At 45.1% G+C, this 21,847-nt stretch overlaps 3 protein-coding genes across 7 annotated transcripts; 1 reads left to right on the forward strand and 2 right to left on the reverse strand.

Moving 5' to 3' along the window:
* The first annotated feature begins 524 nt into the window (after positions 1 to 524).
* CIB3 (calcium and integrin binding family member 3) lies at positions 525 to 3,666 on the forward strand. 2 transcript variants are annotated; one of them, XM_058041090.1, is made up of 6 exons: positions 525 to 575; positions 895 to 929; positions 1,640 to 1,751; positions 2,098 to 2,245; positions 2,979 to 3,174; positions 3,645 to 3,666. In XM_058041090.1, exons 1-6 carry the CDS (start codon positions 525 to 527, stop codon positions 3,664 to 3,666), a joined length of 564 nt encoding a protein of 187 aa, XP_057897073.1. The 2 variants fall into 2 exon arrangements, with proteins under 2 accessions (XP_057897073.1, XP_057897074.1); XM_058041091.1 differs by lacking the exons at positions 895 to 929; positions 1,640 to 1,751.
* Positions 3,667 to 4,269: 603 nt separating this feature from the next.
* Positions 4,270 to 12,154, reverse strand: RAB8A (RAB8A, member RAS oncogene family). The gene is made up of 8 exons (XM_058041087.1): positions 11,995 to 12,154; positions 11,605 to 11,665; positions 11,360 to 11,420; positions 10,514 to 10,591; positions 10,002 to 10,091; positions 9,345 to 9,410; positions 8,954 to 9,004; positions 4,270 to 8,058 (listed from the first exon to the last, which is right to left on the reverse strand). Exons 1-8 carry the CDS (start codon positions 12,152 to 12,154, stop codon positions 7,966 to 7,968), a joined length of 660 nt encoding a protein of 219 aa, XP_057897070.1. The 3' UTR covers positions 4,270 to 7,965.
* Positions 12,155 to 12,379: 225 nt separating this feature from the next.
* Positions 12,380 to 20,947, reverse strand: TPM4 (tropomyosin 4). Of its 4 annotated transcripts, none has more exons than XM_058041082.1 (9): positions 20,590 to 20,947; positions 18,523 to 18,648; positions 15,514 to 15,647; positions 15,131 to 15,248; positions 14,644 to 14,714; positions 14,352 to 14,427; positions 14,003 to 14,065; positions 13,848 to 13,917; positions 12,380 to 12,726 (listed from the first exon to the last, which is right to left on the reverse strand). In XM_058041082.1, the coding sequence occupies exons 1-9, from the start codon at positions 20,701 to 20,703 to the stop codon at positions 12,644 to 12,646; spliced, it is 855 nt and encodes a 284-aa protein (XP_057897065.1). In that variant the 5' UTR covers positions 20,704 to 20,947; the 3' UTR covers positions 12,380 to 12,643. The 4 variants fall into 4 exon arrangements, with proteins under 4 accessions (XP_057897065.1, XP_057897068.1, XP_057897064.1 ...); XM_058041081.1 differs by lacking the exon at positions 12,380 to 12,726 and adding an exon at positions 13,174 to 13,390 and having other exon boundaries at positions 20,590 to 20,940; XM_058041085.1 differs by lacking the exons at positions 18,523 to 18,648; positions 20,590 to 20,947 and adding an exon at positions 17,565 to 17,774.
* Between the last annotated feature and the right edge of the window lie 900 nt (positions 20,948 to 21,847).

A 21,847-nucleotide genomic window follows, 5' to 3' on the forward strand; every position in this document is an offset into this window, starting at 1 on the left:
GGGGACATGGTATAGTGGTGACTTTGGCAGTGCTGCATTAATGATCTAAAAGGGCTTTTCCAACCTTTCTAATTCTGACCCTATAAAACGTGAGAAGGAAAGGAGGAGAGGCTACCAAATTTCCATCATTTGATGTTAAATTTTAAAGAAGGAAAACACTACTAACACTTTTCAGTTAATTCCCCATATCTGAAGGCATGAAAAAGCAGGGTCCACTGGGTCTACCTGCAGCTAAAGGGCACTAATGAGCAGCTATTACTTATTTGGCTAAATCCTGTAACCCGAGTCTTCGTGGCGCACACAGGAGACGGGTGAATGCTGCTGGATAAGAGCCTCAAGCAGCCAGACTAAAGATTTGATGAAATGCTCCTATTATGATACTTTGCAGCCTGTAGAAGTTGGTTACCTGATCCTCTGCTGTACCTGAGCCTCATTGTTGCAGCTTTTAATAACTGAATATCCAGACGACCTTTAAAGGTGCCTTTGAGGAAAGAACTGACAAGAGTCAGTATTCCCAGCTCAAAATGGGCAACAAGCAAACCATTTTCACTCAAGAGCAACTGGATGCATATCAGGTATAAAGCAAACTAAATGGCTGTTTGGGCAGGACATTGAATAATGGCAAAGGTATTGTTGGGTTTTTAAAACAAGATCTTTTAAAAATTAGTAAGCAGACGTACTTAATTGCAGCAAAGATTTTAGGAACATAGTTTGATTTTTTTTTACAGCAAAAGGAAGGGTTATAAGATATGCCTGATTGTATGCCAAAAAGAAATCTTTAATGCTTACACATAAACTACAGTATAACTTTATTTAAGTCACTGCATGGGAAAAGTTTGGGCCAATGCATGCTAAAAACTGTCATTTTGTGTTATACTTTTTCTTATTTCATAGGACTGCACATTTTTCACAAGGAAAGAAATTCTGAGGTCAGTCTTCTGTATGCATGTTGTGGATAAAGGGCAGAGATTGCTGTAAAGGCGGGTTACATATGGGGTAATGTATTTTTAAAATAATTTTTAAATGGATTTACTAAAATTTAAAGTGATACTTTGGGGCCATCTGACCATTTTTTGTGGCTTTTTGCGTTTTCATAAACTGAGTCAGAATTCTAAATTTTATATTAATATACTAGTCCCTCTTTATTTATTAGAAATAAATGTAATGAGTTATGTCTTAGTGGCAATGACATCCACGGTTCTCTCACAGGGTTTTCAGACAGATGCTTCAAAGTGTACTGTTATCCTCTGGAATACTTTACTGATTGTGCCAAGTTTTCTTCACGTTTTCTTGTAAACGATTACACTGCTGCTCCAAGACGCATTTTTCTCATTGAACTCCCTATTTAATTTCTGGCCAAAGGATCTGATAAAGGCAGGATCAGGTGGGACTGAGAGTCCTCACTGAAAACATGAATTTGTTTTCCTCTCCTAAATGTTTGGCTGCACGTCCTGTGTAAGCATTTTAGTTCTGTAATGAAGCTTTGTATTTTTCACTATGTCGCTTGTTTTAATAATGGTTGTTCCAATATAAACATACAGTTACTAAGTGTCTGATCTCCATGTGGTAATGGACGCAAAGTGTGAAAAATGAGGTGGAAAAGCAAACCAAGAGCAACAAGGCTTTCTGTCTGTCTCAGGCTGTTTCACAGGTACCGAGACCTGGCCCCGCAGCTCGTTCCCCTTGACTACTCGGACAAACCAGCCGTGACACTCCCCTACGAGCTCATCAGCAGCATGCCAGAGCTCAAGGTACCCACACACGACTCGAGTGACTCATTCCAGCTTCATCTACCCTTTCTGAATAATTCATCCAGGACTAATTGCTGGGAGGCTGCCACGGAAATAAATTTGGGCTGTCAGAGTGAAAAGTCTTTCTGGAAGCTTCTAGTAATTCCCAGAAAACACAGCACAAAGGTTAAACTGGGTGTGGCTGTGTCTGCTTCTGACACAGCGTTAGACAAGAACTTAGAGGCAGAAAGGGGAGGAATTGCCAAAAAGGTGTTTCAACAAGAATAATCTGGCTCCACTTGCCTTGCCTGCAGTGAAATCAATGCTGGTAAGGATGACCTTGCCCTGCTCCTGTGCTGTTTCCCAGGACAACCCATTCCGGCAGCGGATCGCTGAGGTGTTCTCAGAGCGCGGCGACGGCAACATGACTTTGGATGATTTTCTGGACATGTTTTCTGTGCTAAGTGAAATGGCTCCCCGAGACTTGAAAGCTTATTATGCTTTTAAAATTTATGGTGAGTGAGGCGTGCATAAAAAGTAAGTGGGGAAATCCTGCAGCTTCGTGTAGGGGTGCAAAATCCTTGCTTTGTCAGCATGATGACTTCTAGGTTCCATTTAACTGCACTTGAATGTTTGTTCTCCCTCCTCTAAAAACTTCTGGTTTTCTTTATCCTTTTGTCTCTAATTTATTTGGTATTAAGATTTACTACCAAATTTACAACTTGAAATTATCTGCAGTTCTCAAGAGCTGATAAACATGAAGAAATATTTCTGTCTGAGGGGCTGCTTGGAAAAGTACAGCACAGGGGATTTGGGTCCCCATGAACCTGTAGGGTGGATTTGGGATGAGGAGGTAGGGAAGCACACTGCAGGCTTTTTTTCTCCAAAGACAAATGTAAAGATTTTTAAAATGTGTATTTACAGTTACTTTATGATCAGCTAAAGACAAACAATGTATCAGACCAACACAATCTTGCTGGATTGATTTAATGATGGCTAGGCTATGTTCAGCCATTAAACTACTTACAGTTGTTACCCTGATGTATGAAAAGGAGAAATTAAGAGATTTTTATTTTGTAACACATTTCTTTTACAAATAGATGGAGGTAACTTCATTTCTGATTTGAGAGTTCTACTGATAAAAATCCATCACAGCCTGGGAACCAAGCCCTTCTATTGGGTCTTGGCAAACCACCATGTAAAATGCTGACTTTTGTCACTTTAAATTAACTTTGTCTCCTTTGTCAGACTTCAACAACGATGATTACATATGCAAATCAGACCTAGAGAAAACTGTTAACAAATTAACCCGAAATGAACTGACCCCAGAAGAAGTCAGCCTCGTGTGTGAGAAGGTGATTTATGAGGCTGATGTGGACAATGATGGCAAACTGTCCTTGGCAGACTTTCAGCATATGATTGTACGAGCTCCAGATTTCCTCAGGTAATATTTGCTTTGAATTTCTAGCACAAAATTCTCTCTGTTCCCTTGTCAGAATCCTCTGAAGTGTGTGTTTGTATCTCCTCAGTGTTTGCAGATCACCCCTCCTCTGTGGCAGGTTCTAGTAGAGCTGCCCACTGCAAACACTGCAAAAAGAGATGCTTGAAAAAGCCTGGAGGCTTCTTGACTTGCTTTTGAACTTCCAAAGTACTTTTTACATGATAGAAGGTCCTTGTAACTTAAAAAGTTAGTACTTAGGCTGCATTGATAAATACATGAGATTTGCTCACTCAGTGTTTAACATAGTGTTAATGTGGTTTCTTACACAAACCAGCACTCAAATCTTGCATTTATTTAATGTACTACATCTTTAAAAAATAAAGTTTCCAGTTTATCACAGAGCCCTACAATTAAGTGTAGTAAACCCTTTAAACAGTGATGCATAAGTGATCATGATTTCCTTTTTTTATCAGCACCTTTCATATTCGAATCTGAATCTCATCAACCTCGGGGATGGGAGAGCTCCTGGGATTTACAACAACCATTACTTCACCTGAGATTACCATGAGAGCACAAGATGAGAGAGGCAGAGAGGACAACTTCCGGTAACTGAACCGCTCAGAGGCTCACTGAACCACTATCTTGAATTTTTCTCTTTAAAAGGAACAATTCATTAAGCTCTCCATCAGGATTTCCCAGTAATTTAGCAAAATGTCTACCCACCCTCAGCTAGAGCAAACCTGGCCTGGACAATCAGAAGGGAAATATTTTTCCTAAAGTTCAGATACCACCAGGAAGTAAAGAAACTTGTATCAAACTATAACCTCTAAAAATTCACCCAAAAATGCCTTAACCAGTGAAAAAATCCCTTTAGTTTCAAAGACATAAGTAACTCCTGATAATTTATGGTCTTAATAAACGGTCCAATAAATCAGTTCCTGAAGTATTCTCCCATAGTTCAGGATTTACAGTGAAAAACTCAGCAGTTTAGACAAAAGTCTACCCCAGGTCCTGTCCCTCTTCTCCATTTTCAGAAACCCCCTGTTTTCCACACCCACCAGGGTCCCTGTGCACAAATGATGAACAGGACTGAAAACCTGAGTTTGTAAAATTCTCTTTTCATAAGAAGTTTATTTATGCAGTGCTTAGGGTCCTGTACAAGAGAGTAAAAACAGACATACTGTAATAAACAACAGTTTTGTTTTAATACAAACATGAAAATCAATGAGAAGTGTTTAAGAAAGCAGTTGTAATGTGGGAAGGGTGGCAGCCAAAAGTGATCATTGGAAAAATACAATTTACAGTTATTTTTACAAATTTTGGGATGTGTTAAATTCCCTTCAAACAAAGTTTTAAGTCCCGACTCACACTCAATGTAGAGCAGATGATTCCTGCAGAAAGGCTGGAGTTAACCAGTTAACCAGCCAGTTAATTACCTTTATTAACCACAGAAACTCAGGATCAGTAAGGATGGGAATAAGGCAGCCTGGAACACTCAGACTGCAGTTACCACTCACATTCCTTTGAACAGATCTTTAGTTAAGCTAGAAATGAAGACACATGTTAGTCATCATTCTTCCCCAAGCACAAAGGAGCCCATCCTCACACAGCTGTTTGTGCAATCCCCTGGCAAGTCCAAGAGAAGAAGAAATCATGGCAGTTTTGAGCATGATCATCAGCCAAACACACCACCACAAAAACCCCTCAGCAACCATCAGGGAGATGATCAGCATCTCACAGGAAAGGAGAAACCAAAGAATTTTCAGCAGCAGTAAAGAGACTTACAATAATCCATAGGATTTATAAATCTGAGGCTGGAAGTCTGAAGCTGGCAGAAGGTTGTGATGGCAGGAAACATGAGCTGTGCCTGTCAGCACAGGACAGAGATAACACAGGTGTTACATAAGTGTTAAAAGCAGCTCCACCATTTATTGACAGACTGACAGGTCTCTGACAACTATGCAGTGTACTGCAACCAGCCTCAAAAATAAGGTCAACCACAGAATTCCATGATACTCACTGAAATAAGGGAATTTGAGGACATGCTCAAAAATGGGTTTGTTTCTCTACAAAACAAATGTTAATCAATTACTTGACATTTTAGTGGTATTCAGACACTGAGAATGTGTAGTAAGCACAGTTAGTTTTGCAGACCTACTTCAGTTCCTCAGTTTTACAGGTTTTGTACCAAATTTCTGATTTTTTCCTCCTTAGTTAAAGAAAGCTTAGACACAAGTAGATTAAGTATGTATTTACAGAGTACCTCTCTGACAATTGCATTTTCCATTACATTCATACTTAATAAACACAGTAATTGAATGATGTGATGGAAACACACTGTACTTCTAGATGCCTGTGTTTAGTGACACACAGCTAAGCCCATGTGCAGTGCAGTGTCTTTAACCTTTTCCTCTCTTACACTTGCATTTTAGGTTTCCTGTTGCTTACACAGATTTAATGTCTGTGTAGAGAAGTACAGTGATGACTGTAGTCACAGTAACTGCATGAGACTTCCTGAGATCAAGCAATAATGTTGTTGTTCATAAACCCAACCATTTCAAAAGAAATAATGTCATAATTAGGTGCATAAACACATGCAACAACCAGCATAAGTTTAAACAGAAGGTATTCACATAAAAATGCAAGAGTAACTTCAGGTTTAGAAAATGAGTGAAAAATCACAATACCATCCTTCAGGTTTTACCCACTTGTAAATGAATATGGTTTGTTTTCCCATCTTGGGATGAGTTATTGATACAGTCCACAGGCAAGAACCAGCATCATGGCAGAGCCATGGTATCAAGTCAGATAAACACCAATTTTTCCAGTCACTCTGAAAAATAAATCAGGCTCAGCATCTGGCTGTATAAAGCACAATACAGATGCAAGACAATCCACAGTTATGACTAAGCCAGAAGCAAATTGTTACAGAGTTATGTAGGAAATTCAGCCTGTCTTATCACCACCCCAATTGTGCCTCAATCATTACTTGAAGCACACAAAAAAATCTTTAAAAAACATCCTTAGCTCAAGACAGAGGTGCTGCTTGTCCAGTCTGTGTTAACTACACTCTGTCTAGAAGCCTCCTCAGTAACTTAACATGGTTTTATCCTACAATTACATCTATGTATAAATCCCCTACAGGGCATGTTCATCAAGTCCTCATGCTAAAAAGCCACAAGTAAACAAAGAACCAAACCATCATAAGGTTTTGGTTAGAGGAAAGCTTTAATCAGGACAGAGATCATCTAAATGCATCTAAAATGCATTTCTATAAACCAGCAACTTACAGAGTGAAATCTTTTTCCATTTTGGAACAGGCAGTGTTCCTGTTGGGCCCAATTGCATGCTGCAGATTTATAGTTTTAATTGTGAATCCAACAGATATTTAACCACAGCAACACTTATTAGCACTACTCTGAGGCCCAGAGTTCAATACCACAAACTCAAAGAAAACCAAACTGGTGAGTAAATTCCACAACTTCAAAATCAACTTGGATTTTACCCTTAAGTGCAGTTGTCAATGTAAACAAAGGCTGTTTCAGTTCCAGGGAGCTGCAGGACACAGCTGGTGTGTTCTCTGGTCAGGCACACCATCCCTGCAGCCCCTGGGACGCTGATGCTCCTGCTGTCTCCTCCTGTCAGTGTCACCCAGAGCCAGCCCTGCAGGAGCTGTGCTTGGCCCTGGCCTTGCACACGTGGCAATGTCCTGGCCTGGGTTTGTGGGATGGTGACACAGCCTGTTCTGGGAGGGCTGGCTGTGCTCTGGCACAAGCTGTGAGCAGCCTGATGCTGCAGTGACCAGCAGCCAGCACAAGAGAGCCTCACTCACAAAGTGTTCTGGTGTGCAACACTGATCTGCATGTGTGAGCAGGTGTGCATGGGAACACATGAGTGGCAGCAGCGCAGTGCATTTCTGTGTCATGATTTAAAACTGCCAACTCTGTCACGATAGGTCTGGAGTCATTCCCAGCTGCAGAGTGGTAAAGCCACCCATTGTAAGGTGACAGGTTTTGTCTAAGTGTCCCTGCCTGACTCTGCTTCTCCAAGGACAGATGACAGATCATCAGTGTAGCCATCAGCTCCTGTTAAACATGTCTGAATGCCTGGAGTACTTAATTAAGCACAGTCAAGTCTAACATGGATGAATTACCAATGGTAAGGACCCTTTCTATGTACAGCACACATTCTTTTCTTAAAAAAATAGATTCCTTTGAGGAGAATTTTTTTAAAACATCAATTGTACTTGTGGATTGTCTAGAGTAACACAGCTGAGTAAGAGACAGGCAGATAAAGGAGTTTCTCTGTAGCAGTAAAGAGGTGGAGCTGCAGAAAGCTCCCTGGTACCTCCTGGGAAGGCATCAGCCTGCACTGCTCACCTGGGTGCATTTCTGGGATGTTCTCATGCCACTGCTCAGTGTGCAGCTCATGTACCATCACTGCACACCTGTACTTCATTAACAGTGGCATTTAAGTTTCTTATTTTGATCACAACCTCATCTTTCTAAACTGCATATATGACAGATATGAATGAAGACTGAAGCAATGGTGCTGCATCCCAGGTCACATGTGATCTGTTCTTCCTCTGCTAGACAATACACATGCCCAGTGGCAATCTGACAAAAATAAACTTGTTTCATCTCCATAACTGAAGAGTCAGACAATTACCAAAATAAGCCATTTCTTATTCAGATGGTCACAGAGTGACAAGGTATGTTGGGAGCACTAAGTCCACAGAAAGAGGAGACCTCACTTAGCACAGGCACAGTCCAGCTCGGATTAAGGCCGTGTCCCTCACAGAAGAACACATCGGAAAAAGCTGCTTTTCTTTTGCTGCTCTTGTGTGATTTTGACTCCCTGGTTGCTGCCTTGAGGGCTATTGCCTTCCTGAAGGTGGAAAGAATATCCAGTTACTGATTTATCCTTAACAGATTCTTCCATCCACACTTATCTGGTCACTCTTAACCAAGCCTGACATACACAAGAACCTTTCCCACAATCAGTAAGAGGCTTCACTCATTTATCTCAGTCTTACACCAGCCATGATAAAAAACTGGAGAACTTCATCTGCAGCTTTTGGCTTCAACCAGCTCACACTGTGCCTAGGCCTCAGCTTCCATCAACCCAAAGACAGCTGAGACTAAAACCCAACAAATTACAGGGCATGGCTGGCTCTTGTTGGAAGGCTTAGGAATCATCAGCAAGACCCAAAATATCCCATGGCATCAGTTCATGTCTGGTCACATGAAGGTGGAAATATCAGTAAGAGAGGAAGAGCCTTCATTAGCTTAATTTCATATTCCTTAAGGAACAATCCAACATCACTGTGCATTTATTTGTTGTAAAAACACAACCCAGGAGATTCATGCAAAGATTATCCAAAACCATTAATTCTTTACCTCTTCTTAAACAGTTTGAAGTTTCTACCCTGAAGTATGATGTCTGCCTCCTCTATCTCTAATTTATATAATTTTCAGACTGCAAGAGTGAGAAGTATCATTAAACTGCTCTACCCCTAACTGACTTTTGATAACACAAAAAACAGATAATTTTATTTAGAAAACCCCAACCATTACAGCTAATTCCTGAAATGCAGAGATGGCCAACATCAAAGCCCAGCTTGGCAAACTAAAAATAAATTTCTAGACCTTTCAGGGATCCTTCATAAAAGAGACTATGACACATTTTTTATACAGTGTGAAACAGTTCTTGCAATGTGGCTTTTGGTTTGCTTTTTTTTTTCCTATTTAAATCCAGCATGGATGAAATCAAAGTTACTCACCAACTTCTTGTCCATTTTTGCTTTGATATCTCTTGCAAGAGTGAAAAATGCCTGTGACAAGTCAAACATTTCAGTGTTACAGGGTATAAAATACTTTCTAACAGTTTTGTATAGCAATAAGCTGCCCTCCCAAGTTTTAACATGCTACATAAGAACATTAGCTTTTCAGTATTTTTCCCTCTGCTCCAGGTTTTAATGCTCCTTCTCTAGCTCCACAACCTTCTTTGTGAGCCCCAAAGCCACAGTGGCACCCCCAGGCAGGCTCTGTGCTGCAGGAAATGCAGAATAACCCATCTGTGGGTTCTGCACCCCACCAGCATGGACAGCTGCCCACACTGCTGCTCTGCACAGAGAGAAGAAACAAATACAGGAGAAAGGCATCAGTACTCACATTCTCTATGTTTATATTTGCTTTTGCACTGGTCTCCATGAATTTAATCCCGAAACTTGCAGCAAGCTGAACAAAAGCAGATTGCACATTAGTTGAACAATTGCAGGAACAGCTCCAAAACACAGCCCTGGGCACAGCATCTGTCCCTGCTGCCACCAGCCAGTGGAGCTGGGCATTTACAGACAGAACAATCTGCAAAAATGAGGAACTAAATCCCACTGCCACTGGCATCTGTTCTCACTGGCTTTGCTCTGCTCTTTTACACTCTGCACACATTTTAACTTGCTCTTTTTTATTTGTTTCTTGCATAGATACCTTGTCAGTGTCATAACAACCACAGTGCAGAGAAAAACTCTGCCTAGACTCAGTAACATCTGAGATGAGAAAAGACAACCCCATCCACCTTGTCTCAGGGGCTTTCAGCCAAAACATGTTTTCTCCATGTCCAACTCTAGATCCTTTCAGAGAAGTCCCATGCATGTCAGAAAATTGACAGGAATCCTTAACACAGGTTGTGGGGGAAGCTTTGCCATGGCAGCTCGGGGACAGTTCAGTCACTCAGGGACACCCCTGGGGCACCACGTGCACACACTCAGCAGGGCAGGTTTTACACTCTGAAAAGCCCAAATCAAAACACATGGAAACCACAGCACTCACCTTCTCCCCTTGCTCTCTAGACACCTGTCTTTTGTCATTTGCATCACATTTGTTCCCCAGGATCATTTTTTCAACATCAGGAGAGGCGTGCTGAGACAAACACAGAGCAGAAACTTGGGCTTGGCTTTTGCAGACACACATTGTCAGGCAGGAGAGGCACCCACTGAGTACCCAACACAGAGATGCCAGTCCTGAGCATCTTCCACAGATTTCCAGCCCCCTCCAACCCTTCTTCCCAGCATGTCACCTGCACCATGGCAGTTCTTGGATCAATTGTTGTGGCAGGAAATTAGCACATTTGGTGCCCCCAAAAATACAGGAGCTACAGCCAAACAACAAATCCCCACCAGCCAAGGCATTCCAGAACTATTACTGATTTCCATCCCACTTATCTTCCAAGTACCCTGCAGCACACCACAAAATGTAACTCTCCTGAAGCAGTTCAGCTTTAATTCCTTTCAGAGGAAGAAATTACACCTTAACAGCCAGTAATGAGTAAAAAGAGAAATTACCTCTTCAATATTCCTCACCCAGTTCCGAATATTTTCAAAAGATTTTTCATTGGTGATGTCATACACTAGCATGATGCCCTAAAGGTAAAGAAAAATTGTTTATTAGTTAAAAGTTTATAGCAGAGAGGAGCAGTTTAACAGTGGCTATTTTTAACAACTGGTTCCCAGCTAATGGCAGTGAGATAAGGTGTGCAGGACATGGATTTATAGAGTGAAACACAGGGAAGCTGCCTTTGCAAAGTCCCAGATCGTCCCAATGTGGGAAATGGATTTACAGATAGTTCTCAGGACCTGACAGGAGTCACACACAGTGTGCATCCCTGTGTAAACTTTGAGACAAGAAATGCTGACTTAGAAATACTATAGAATAGAACAGATATTGTGGAGAGAGAAATGGAACTAGAAAAAAGTTTGAACAGATGGTCTTGTAAATAAGACTAGATACTTTGGAGGAATAGAATTATGAAAGGTATATTGTAGTGGGGCCTATGAGGGGTAGTTTTAGTAAGGTGTCTACAACATAGTGTGGTAAAAAGTTGATAAACCAAGAAACATTTATAGTGTATTGTAATTAGGAAATAGTTGGCTTCTGATTCTGATGGCATGAATTGTAACATCTGTATTGTCTCGCCCTTCTCATGAGACTGAAAACTGAAGTTTTTAAAACACCTCTCAGTTACCCCAACTCTAAGCCAAGCAAAGGGTGTTATCCAGCATCCCAGCACAGCTCCAGCAGCACCCGGAGCAGCAGCAGAGCTGTGAGCTGCAGCCTGGCAGAGCCCCACGCTGGGAGGGCTCCAGAGGCAGCTGCGTTTACCCGGCACAGGGTCCCGGCTGTGCCCCTACCATGGCTCCCCTGTAGTAGGCGGTGGTGATGGTCCGGAACCGCTCCTGCCCGGCCGTGTCCCTGCAACAACACAACACTGCCTCAGCTCCCGCCAGCACCACCACGAGCCTTACAGAAATAAATAAATAAACCAGCCTTCAAAAGTGCCCTTTGGGTTCTAAATCCCATGAACCACCGAGCAGCACAAGCGGATGAGAACCGACCGCATCCACACGCCCAGCACGGAGCGGCAGAGGAGCCTTACCAGATCTGCAGCTTGATTCTCTTGCCATCGAGTTCTATCGTTCTGATTTTAAAGTCGATTCCTGAAAGGAGAACCAATTCCTTTACCCACAGCTCCCGCCGAAGGCCGGACCCAGCAGCTTTGCCCTCAATTCCGCTGCTCAGTGTCCCGTCCTCAGCGCTCGCTGCCCGGAGCGGCCCCGCACGGAGATCGCGCCAGGGAACGGCAGCGAGCCCGGCCCCGCATGGCAGTGAAGTGACCCCGCATGGCAGCGAGCCCGACCCCGCATGGCAGCGAACCGGGCCCGCCACGGCAGCGAAGCCGCGCCGGTGCTGGTGCCGCGGGCGATCCCCCCCGGTACACAGCACAGCACAGCACAGCACAGCGCGGTGCGGTGCGGGCGGCGCTCACCGATGGTGGAGATGAAGGTGGCGTTGAAGGCGTCCTCGGAGAAGCGGAACAGCGCGCAGGTCTTGCCCACGCCCGAGTCGCCGATCAGCAGCAGCTTGAACAGGTAGTCGTAGGTCTTCGCCATGTTGGTGGGCACCGGCCCCGCCCACCACACGCTCATTGGTCCAGCCCGGCGGAGAGCGCACGGAGCCGGCACGCCATTGGTGGGCCGCTCTGACACGGGTGCAAACAGCGCTGCGATTGGCTGTCGGCCCCACCGCCGGTGCTTCGTCATTTCCGGGGCCGGGCTGTGACATAGTGACGTCACTCCCGTACCTGCCCGCACCGTGACGTCACACCCCCGAGCGGCACAAAAACCCCCAAGAGGCCTCGGTACTGTGAGAAATCCTTTAATAAGAAACGGCAGCGGAGGCGGCGCCGCCGCTCGGGTGCAGCTTCTACCGGGGGTACAGGGGAGGAGCAGGGAACCGTGAGAACAGCCAGGGCACGGCCACGCCCGGCCCGGCCCGGCCCGGCGGGGCTCCCCGGAGCCACGGGGTGGCTGTGCCGGTCATAACTTAATTGGCTTTTCCAGGATACAGAGAGAGAAAGGAGAGGAGCGGGGCAGGGCCAGGGCTGGCTCCCGTGGCTGCTGGCAGCTCTGAGCCCCTCATATACAGTTCAGTTCATTTAGTGTTTGGTCCAGTGTCTGGTGCAAGCCCAGGTTCTCCTCTTTGGCTTGAGCGAGTTTTTCTGGTGAGAAAGAAGAAAACCACAAGATTGAAATCACATTATTTCATAGCCTTTTCTCTTTAAATAAAACCTGAGGTAGCTTACCTTCATATTTAAGACACCTTTATCATCAAAACTGGGCCAATTTTTTGTAATTGCTGTGCTTAAGAGAGGTTTTTGGACACTTGTCATGGAGTGTGAAAGGGCTGTGTTTTAATGTGTCATTTATGGGCCACATCCTGCTGGGTTCTCCTTGGACTGGGAGGTTTTTAACCAGTAGACACTGAGTACACTCAAAGCTTTTCACTGACTAAAGGAACACCAAAATCCAATTGTTCAATTGTCAGGTGCAGCCCCATCCTGACCGTGTCTGGCCCAACCCCACCTGAGGAGCTGAATGTGTTTTTGGTGCCATCACCAGTGACTTTGAGCTGAACTATCCAGAATTAAACCCTGCAAGGTGACAGGTAGAGGTATCACGTTTTATTGAGCTCATTTCCCACAGAGGTGCAGGCGGCACAGGAGTGACAGGGATTGCAGGCAAGAAAAGCTTGAGAGAACACAGTGAGAGGCAGTTCCCCGTGTCCCCGCACGGGGGCACGTCACAAAGAGGTCATGTCGTTGAGGGCATGGTCGAGCTCCTCGCTGATGGCTTTGTACTTGAGCTTCTGAGCGTAGAGCTCATCTGTCAGGCACCAGGGCAGCAAGAAATGCAGGGAGGAGGAGAGGCCACAGGAGGAGAGCGGAGAGGCAAAAGGCAACAGCAGCCAAAGCAGTTGGGAGGAAAACAAAAGAAGAAAACAGAGTAGTTGAGTATCAGAAGGAAAGCAAAACACCCACAAAGCTGCCTGGTCAGAAGTTCCTCCTATGTGAACTTTTTGTAATCCCATAACTGTTTTCAAGCAAGCAGATTAAGTATGGTGAGCCCTTGAGTCCCTCCATCTGTCAGTTGGCCAAAATCAGGGAATTGTTACCAACTTTATGGAAGAAAACCTTTTTCAGGAGAACTTCCACCAGTGGACACATCACACCCATCTACCAATATGCTGCTGTTCTTTCCCACTAAATCCACCACCCACTCATAGAATTTGTCACCTGATTTGAAACTGATCACTTTTAAAGAAATTTGACTCATTCCATACCTTCCAGGTCATCAATAGACTTTTCCAGTTTGGCAACAGTTCTCTCTGCAAATTCTGCACGAGTTTCAGCCTAAAAAAGGTGAAATAGCATCACTGGGTGCTCCTAGGAAGATTATGCCCAAAGATGCATCCAGCTTGGGGATGGCCAAACTTACTTCTTTCAGCTTGTCAGAGAGAATCTTGATTTCTTCTTCATATTTGTCTTCTTTTTCCGAGTACTGTGAAAACAATAAACGCTCTTGAAGGGAAGTTGTAGCAACAATAATAAATGTTTATAAAACTCTGACCTATTTATAAGCACTCTTCCTTTTAAAACAGCTGCAAAAACCATTTCCATGCTCTCCTGCAGAGCTTCAGCATTGTTTGAGCAGAACTGATGGAGTGGTATCCACAAGGCAGGCAGGTAAAACCTCTCATTTGCTTTGTATTTCTGGTTTATTTCTATGAATTCCATTTACAAGTTTTGGCTTTGCCCATATCCTTTAGTTTACTGAAAGAACCAACCTTTTCAGATTGAGCTTCCAAAGATTTCAGGTTGTTTGTGACGTTCTTTAACTCCTCTTCAAGGTCACTACACTTACTAGAAAGGGAAAATAGAAGTATGAATTATTAGTGTTCCTGTTATGATTTGGAGGAGGGAGGAAGGGAGGAAGTAATTAAGTCTGAAAGAAGAAAACCAGGTATATAGTGTGCAAATAAACTTTTCTATGAGTACTAACTACATGTCTGCCTATCAGGAGATTATTTTTAAAGCAATGCAGTGTTGATATTTCCTATATTCTGAACAGTTACTCACACTTCAGACACCTCTGCACGCTCCTCAGCTCTTTCCAGTTCACCCTCCAGAATAACCAGTTTACGGGCAACCTGTAAAAAGATAACAGCCAGTTATCAGTCAGTGTGCAGCTCACAGAATCACAGCACAGGGCTGGGGAGGCTGGGAGGGACCTCAAAAATCATCCATTTCCATCCCCTGGGACACTTTCTTTACAGATTTCAACAGGCACTCAGAAGTACTCTGCTCCTGCTTCCTCTGGAGTGAGGAAATTAGGCTGAAGCATCCAGCCACAGATGTAACAGCCCTCCCCAGTTGGATTTTGCAGTATTTTTAGCATTGGGTACTGAGGATGCTGCAAATCACTATTAAAATTCCTCCTTGCTGGCAATGTTCCAAGGCTGAAGCATCAGCCAGTGCCAACTGGACAGAGGGACTAAACTGAAGAGCAGTGTTGTTATTGCTCATGGCTCTCCTGTACATTTCACCATTTCCTTCTCCCTTTTACCTCCTCATACTTGCGGTCGGCTTCTTCAGCAATGTGCTTGGCCTCCTTCAACTGCATTTCCTGAATTTCCATTTTCTCTTCATCTTTCATTGCTCTGTTCTCAATAACCTTCATTCCTCTGCAGAAGTCAAAGCATGTTTAATGTAGAAGCATTTTGGCACTTGTATCCCAACTTCACAAAGTGGAATTTGATATTTGTAACCTAAAAATGGCCCGTTATGACCACAGTGGTTATCAAGGGTAATGGAATTACCCAATCAGGCTTGTAAGAAAGTTTCAAGTCTCTGACCTGCAGCAGCACATGCAGATACTAAATTACACAGGAGTATTTTATTTATATACATTCATTTTGTTTAACACCAGAAAACAAAAAAGGAGGGTACCTCTCGCTCTCATCTGCTGCTTTCTCAGCCTCCTCCAGCTTCTGCAGGGCTGTGGCCAGTCGCTCCTGGGCACGGTCCAACTCCTCTTCCACGAGCTGGATGCGTCTGTTCAGAGCTGCCACCTCGCCCTCAGCCTGTGTGAACAATGCCCAGAGCAGGGTTACACAGCCCTCAGTGTCCCTAAAGCCACAGCAGCATCTCCCTGGGGCTGCAGGGCACCTCAGGGGCCCTTCTGCTGCTGCTTTTTGTTTGCTTAAACTCTGGCATCTCAGGAATGTCAAGGTATGGAGTGTGTGCTTGTTCTTTCTTTTTTTTTTAATGGCACTTATCATTCCTGCCACACAAAAAGGAACTCTACAGGACTGCTGGGGCGGGGTATTTTTGGAGCACTTCACAGGGCTGCATCTATCCAAACTTTAAAAATGAACCGTTTCCATGATGGCTTAGTTCCAAAACCTTCACCGTGGGTTTCTGTGCCCTTGGTTTCAGTGACACCCTGGAGCCAGGTCCTGATCCATCCTGGATGATGGAGAATCTACAGGCTCAGCTGGGCACAGACAGTGGCCTCAGCATGGCAGTCAGGCTTTTTTTGGGACAAAATTAGATAGATTCTTAAAATAAGTTAATTTTGCTTCCTGCAGTACTTAAGGAATTAGGCAGGATGCATTTTTCAGTAATAAGATCTGTTTGTGTATTATTGAACAAACTGCACAGTAATTGGAACACCATTAGTGTATAAAAGACGAGTTAATAAATGGAAGAGATTGATGGGAGAAATGCTCGATACAGATAACATGGACAAACTGCTGTCCATAAATATGTGTTTATTAAGATTCAGCTCCTTTAATTGCTTGTTTTTGAAGGAAAATGGAACCTTGCTTAGTAACTGCCAGAATTGTGCACTGTTTTGTCCCCCATTCTGAGGAGGATTGCCATATACAAGATTAACTTTTTTTCCCCTCACTTTTACAGAATATAGACCCTGGAGGGGCGACTGTTTTATGCTTTATGTTAAAACACTTTGGAAAAAAAAAAAAAAAGAAAAGCGTTTTTCTGCAGCTTAGCAAATTTGGTCACTGACCACTCCTAAGCTGGAGGAAGTGGTTTCCATTCACTTCTGAGCCATCTTGGAAAGGAGTTCAGTGGCTGATCCAAATGGAAGCTGACCCAGGATTCCTCTAGTCATAAATTATCCAACGTTTCATCTGTTTTTACCCAGTGCAGTGTTTAACTTCCCGATTTATACACAAGGCATCGATCATGTACAAAACTGGCATCTGTTCTGCGGCAGCAACTCCTTCCACTAGACAGGGCGCTTTTAAGTCACTTTTTAATTCAGCAAGATTCCAAAGTTATGGAGCCGGGGCCACTGGGAATCTGGGGTGAGCCTGGCTCCACCTCTCCCAGCAGCAGCCCGCAGTCCTTATACGGTAAAACTAACTCGCTGACATGTGATAAAATAGCAGGAAGATGCCGGGAAGGCTGATCGCACACAAATCTAAGTGAAACCAGCTGTCCAACCCCGGCAGAGCCGCACGCTAGCGGAGATTTTCGCGTTTCTCTGTGAAAACCAGGACGGAAAGTTATTTTTCAGCAGTTCGGACATTTCCCAGCTGTGCTGAAGCCAGCGGTGCGGCGCCGAGAGGCGGGAACTCCCCGCTCCGTGTCATGCAGCGCTTTTGCCTAATTAAACAGCCATTTCCTACTAAACGCTCAACCGCTCCCCAGTGCCGATCGGTGCTCGAGCGCCTTTTCCGCAGGAACGGGCCCCAAAGCGCGATAAGCGGCGGGCGAGGAGCCGCGGCCGCCGCGCCCGGTTCCGCGCGGCTCGGGCCGGGCCGGGGCGGGCGCGGCGCTGCGGCAGCGCGGGCGGTGAGTGCGGAGCGGAGCGGGGACAGCCCGGGGATGGAGGCAGCCGGCGGCCAAGCCGTCCTCCCGCAGCGGGGAAGAGCCGGGCGCGCCCCAGCGAGAGAGAGCCAGAGACAGGAAGGAAGGAGCAGCCCGGGAGAGAGCGACCGAGAGAGGCGAGCAGGCAGCCCGGGCGGTCTCACTTTCTCCCGCAGGTCCCGTTCCAGGTCCAGCTCCCGCTGGAGGACCTGCGCGCGGTCCTCCGCCTCATCCGCCTGTTGCTGCAGGCACTGGATCTTCCTCTTGACGGCTTCCAGGGAGCTCGGCGCGGCCATGGGCGCGGGCGGCGGGCTGGGCGCGGAGGTGCTGCACGTGGCGGGCCCGCGCCTTTCAATGGCCCGCTGACGTCACGCGCCTGGAGGTGGAGGTGGTGACGTAGCCTGAGGAGCGGCGCGGGCTCGGCCGGGACGGGACGGGCGAGTCCGGGGCCGCCCCGCTCGGATCGACCCGGTTCGGCCCGGGGGATGCTGCCCGGCTCGGTCCGGTCCGGGGGATGCCGCCCCGCCCCGCCCCACTCGGCCTGGGGGATGCCGCCCCACTCGGCCCGGTTCGGCCTGGCCTGGGGGATGCTGCCCCGCCCCGCTCGGCCCGGCCCGGTTCGGCCTGGCGTGGGGGATACTGCCCCGCTCGGCTCGGCCCGGTTCGGCCCGGGGGATGCCGCCCCGCAGCCGCGCTCCCCGGCCCCCCAAAGGCGAGGTTTTCACGCCGCTGCCACGACGGCGCGGGTGTGGCGCGGAGCCTGGACTGGCCTTTAGCCCTGGTGCCGGGATGAAGGCAAAGGGCAGCTTTATGCCACGGCATAATCCTGCTGCTGTCCCGTTTTCCCTCAAAAGGCACCATTTTGTTTAGTTCTGTCAAAGGAGATTTCTCCTTTCCCAAAGAATTGCCAGCAGGGCCCCGGAGTCCTCTCCGGGTACCCCTGGAGGCTCAAGTGGGCTCGGTGCAGAACAGCCCCGCTCCCTTTAGCAGAGGGGAGAGGAGACTGAAACCCTGCATCCTTTAAAACTGTAATCCTGCCTTTCTATCCCCCAGCAGAAATGCAAACAACCAGTGAAGTGCGTAGAAAATACAGCGAGCAGAGTTGCTGGCATGGGTACGTACATCAGTGGCCTTCTTCTCAGCCTGCTCCAGTTTTTCCTGGGCATCTTTAAGAGCCTCTGAGTATTTATCCAGTTCATCTTCAGTTCCTTTCAGCTTCTTCTGCAGAGCTACCAGCTCATCCTCTACCTTTCAAGAGAAAAAATCCCCAAAGTGAGCATACTGATGTAGTATCAGTTACAGTTTAATATGATAAAACTACTCTTTACTATTAGTTTTAACCCATTATAGCATACAAAAAGCCACAAAAGACCAGATCAAAGTTCTGCTGGTGACAGTAGTCTGAGAATGACTGGGAGCAATTGACAGGGAAGAGTCATCAAAAACGTGTCATCCTTGAACAACACTGCCTGCACCACACACACAGCATCTGGTTTAATTCAGAATTTATAAGCCCTTTCTCACCTCACTTTTTTTTTTTTTTTTTTTTTGACACCATGCAGCAATTTTGCAGCATGATTATAGATGTTTTTTTAAATTGTGTCATTTTAGTGTTTGTTGTAACACTATTACCTGGTGATTTTTCAGGAAACTATTCCATTTCTGTACAGCTGAAAAGAATAAATGATCTTTGTGTGTGCCTCAGGACACTTCAGCCCAGATGAGGCACTCTGGGTGTGGGAGGGACCAGGGCTGGCCCTGCTCGGGGAGGGACTCGCTGACCTCGGGAGGTCCCTTCCAGCCTGGATTATTCCCCAACTGTGGCCCGACACGATATGAGGCTCAGACTCCTCCATACCATATAAATCCATATTGTTCACTAGAATTGTGCTATTTATAACCTGCTGGGAGGCTGGTTAGTGATAAACTGTCTCATGCTCCCCGAAGAATTCACGTTATCAGAGGCCTGCTGCTGATAAGGGTGGGCCTGCAAACCCATCTGCTCCATCCTTTCATTTGCAACACAAATCAGCTCAGTCTGTTCAGACGGTGATTTATCCATTTAGCTCCACCTTCACAGAAGTTTACTCTATGAAAACAGTTTGTGTTTTGGTGTAGTTCCTTCATTTTAGTTCCACTGATAGTTTTAAAGACATTTTTGGGAGTGTGCTATTCTGGAATGTTGGTGTGTTGCAGAGAATAACCAGAGAGTGTGAGGGAGCTGCAAACCTTGCTCGGGTGTTCTGACAGAGGGACACTGAGCAGCATGAAGCAGATGCTGACTTTGTGCATGAATAATAAAGTAACTATTTGAGTATTGTGCCCACATTAAAAAAGAAGCTGAAAATTTTGAGACAATTCAGAAAAGAGGAATAAGATCAAAGATTTGTTTTTCTAAAGAAGAAGAAATATTAGGCCAGATGAATGCTTATAACATAGAGCAGTGTGGAAGATGCAGCAGATTGAGGGAACACAAAAGGGAAATATGTGGTACTTTTACAAGAAGTGCTGTAAAAACTTGAATGCACTCAGCTAACATTTCAAGATCATTCTGAAAATACTAAAGCTCAAATAGGAGACAGACACCAGAATAAAGACATTGAAAAGCAAAAGAATATGAAAATGTTATTGTTAGAATTCAGTTAAAAGAACAGCATTCAAATTAAGATATTTTCCATTATTCTTGACACAAGAAATAAGAGAACCTATCTCCTGTTGAGTCTCAGCTGGTACCTCTAAGGGGCACTCTCTGCACCAAAAACTTGAAGTGAACTTTATTAATTCATTTCAAGGAGAGGCTTAATTAATGTTTAGACACAGCCGACTCTATTAGCACTAGTCCTACAGGTGTCAGGGTTTACAGCTTTGATTTTAAATATGTAAAGGCCTTTTGCATGGAATCAAAGCATGAGAAATTTAGGAGAATTATGTAAGATTCAAGAAAACTTAGACAAAGTACTGTTAATAATCTGTGGATGATGTTAATTTTGGAAAGACTGAGATGGCTGAGAAGTTACAGCCTAGTCCTGGCTGTAGAAGCATAACAAAAAGGCAAAAAACTTCAAAAGAAGATTAACAGAAAACCAACTTCAAATTATTTTGCTTTCTGAATCAGAACATTGCCACACGCTATTTTGTTACACTTATTTCCACAGCACACACAAAGCCAGTGATTTTGTTTCCTCTTACCTGCTTGCATTTGTCCTCAGCTGCCTTCTTATCTGTCTCAGCCTGCTCTGCTCTGTCAATGGCATTCTCCTTGTCCAACTTCAACATCTGCATCTTTTTCTTGATAGCTTCCATTTTTGCTCAAGGACAGGCTGGATCTGTCACGCAACTAAAAGAATCTTATGATTAAAATTTTAGATTTTTAACAGCTTGGACAGAGAAAGAAGTTGTACCCAGGCAAGTCACAGGGAAAATGAGCTACAAGTGGTTTTAGAGAGCTTTAAACCCAGAGCCCCCTGGACAAAACCCAGATCTATTGGCCCCTTCTCCGGTGCTCCATCCACAGCCTTTCTAAGGAATGAGCTGGAACAGACTCACTAGAGGAATCTTCACCACTCCATCTCCTTATTTGGGTCCTGTTTTCTTAAAGAGAAAACTGTTTCCATTTTTAAGCTTCTGACAGAAGCACAAGTGTTGACATATGAACACATGCTTGAAGAGAAGCTGATTAGCTCCCCTTTGTGTGTGCAGAGCAATTAACCAACCCAGCAGATCTTGGGGATGGCCTGCCTTCCTGGAAAAAAAGGCATGAGGCTGATCGAGGGAAGGATCTCTTTACGTTACTCCAAAATAAATCCAGACATAAAATAAATAAATGTTTTTTAACAAATCTATGCCTAAGAGGTGGCTAAATTTAAGTTATAAAAAGATGCAGGATATGAGACAGCAGAGTTTTTTGCTGTAAAAATAAGCGCTGGTGTTAAGGAACTAGCTATAATGTGTGATAGTACAACGCATAACAGAACAGAACTCAAATTTAGATGTCAAGTTCAGGCTCAAGGCAAACTCAGTGAGTTTGAGTGCCTGTCCTTGAAATTTCCCTCACTTGGGGAACTGAACAACACCTGAAGTTGCAGTCTGATGAGCACTGTAAATTATTCCTTCTGCTGTGTGAAGGGAAGAGCAGGCTCTGGGGTGAGCAGGAGTATCTCCAGTGACAGAGCATCCAACAGCCCCAGAATGAGCTCTGCTTCCTTTTGCAGCTTGATTAAACACGTCCCCAAAACCATTCCATCCCTTCACCCTTCTTGCTGAGCCTCAGAGCCGCATACAGCCTTGTCCTGACTGCTCTTATGTTCTGATCTTCGGATGTACGGCACCTTCCAGGGCAGCCTGGCAGCACTTTCTGACTTTGCTGCCCTGGCACCTGCACAGAGCCATGGAATATACTGAGATGGGTCACAGACTCCAATCCTGGCTGTGCACAGATAGCCCAACA

Source organism: Melospiza georgiana, chromosome 26 (genome assembly GCF_028018845.1).
Source record: "Melospiza georgiana isolate bMelGeo1 chromosome 26, bMelGeo1.pri, whole genome shotgun sequence".
Classification (NCBI taxonomy): domain Eukaryota; kingdom Metazoa; phylum Chordata; class Aves; order Passeriformes; family Passerellidae; genus Melospiza; species Melospiza georgiana.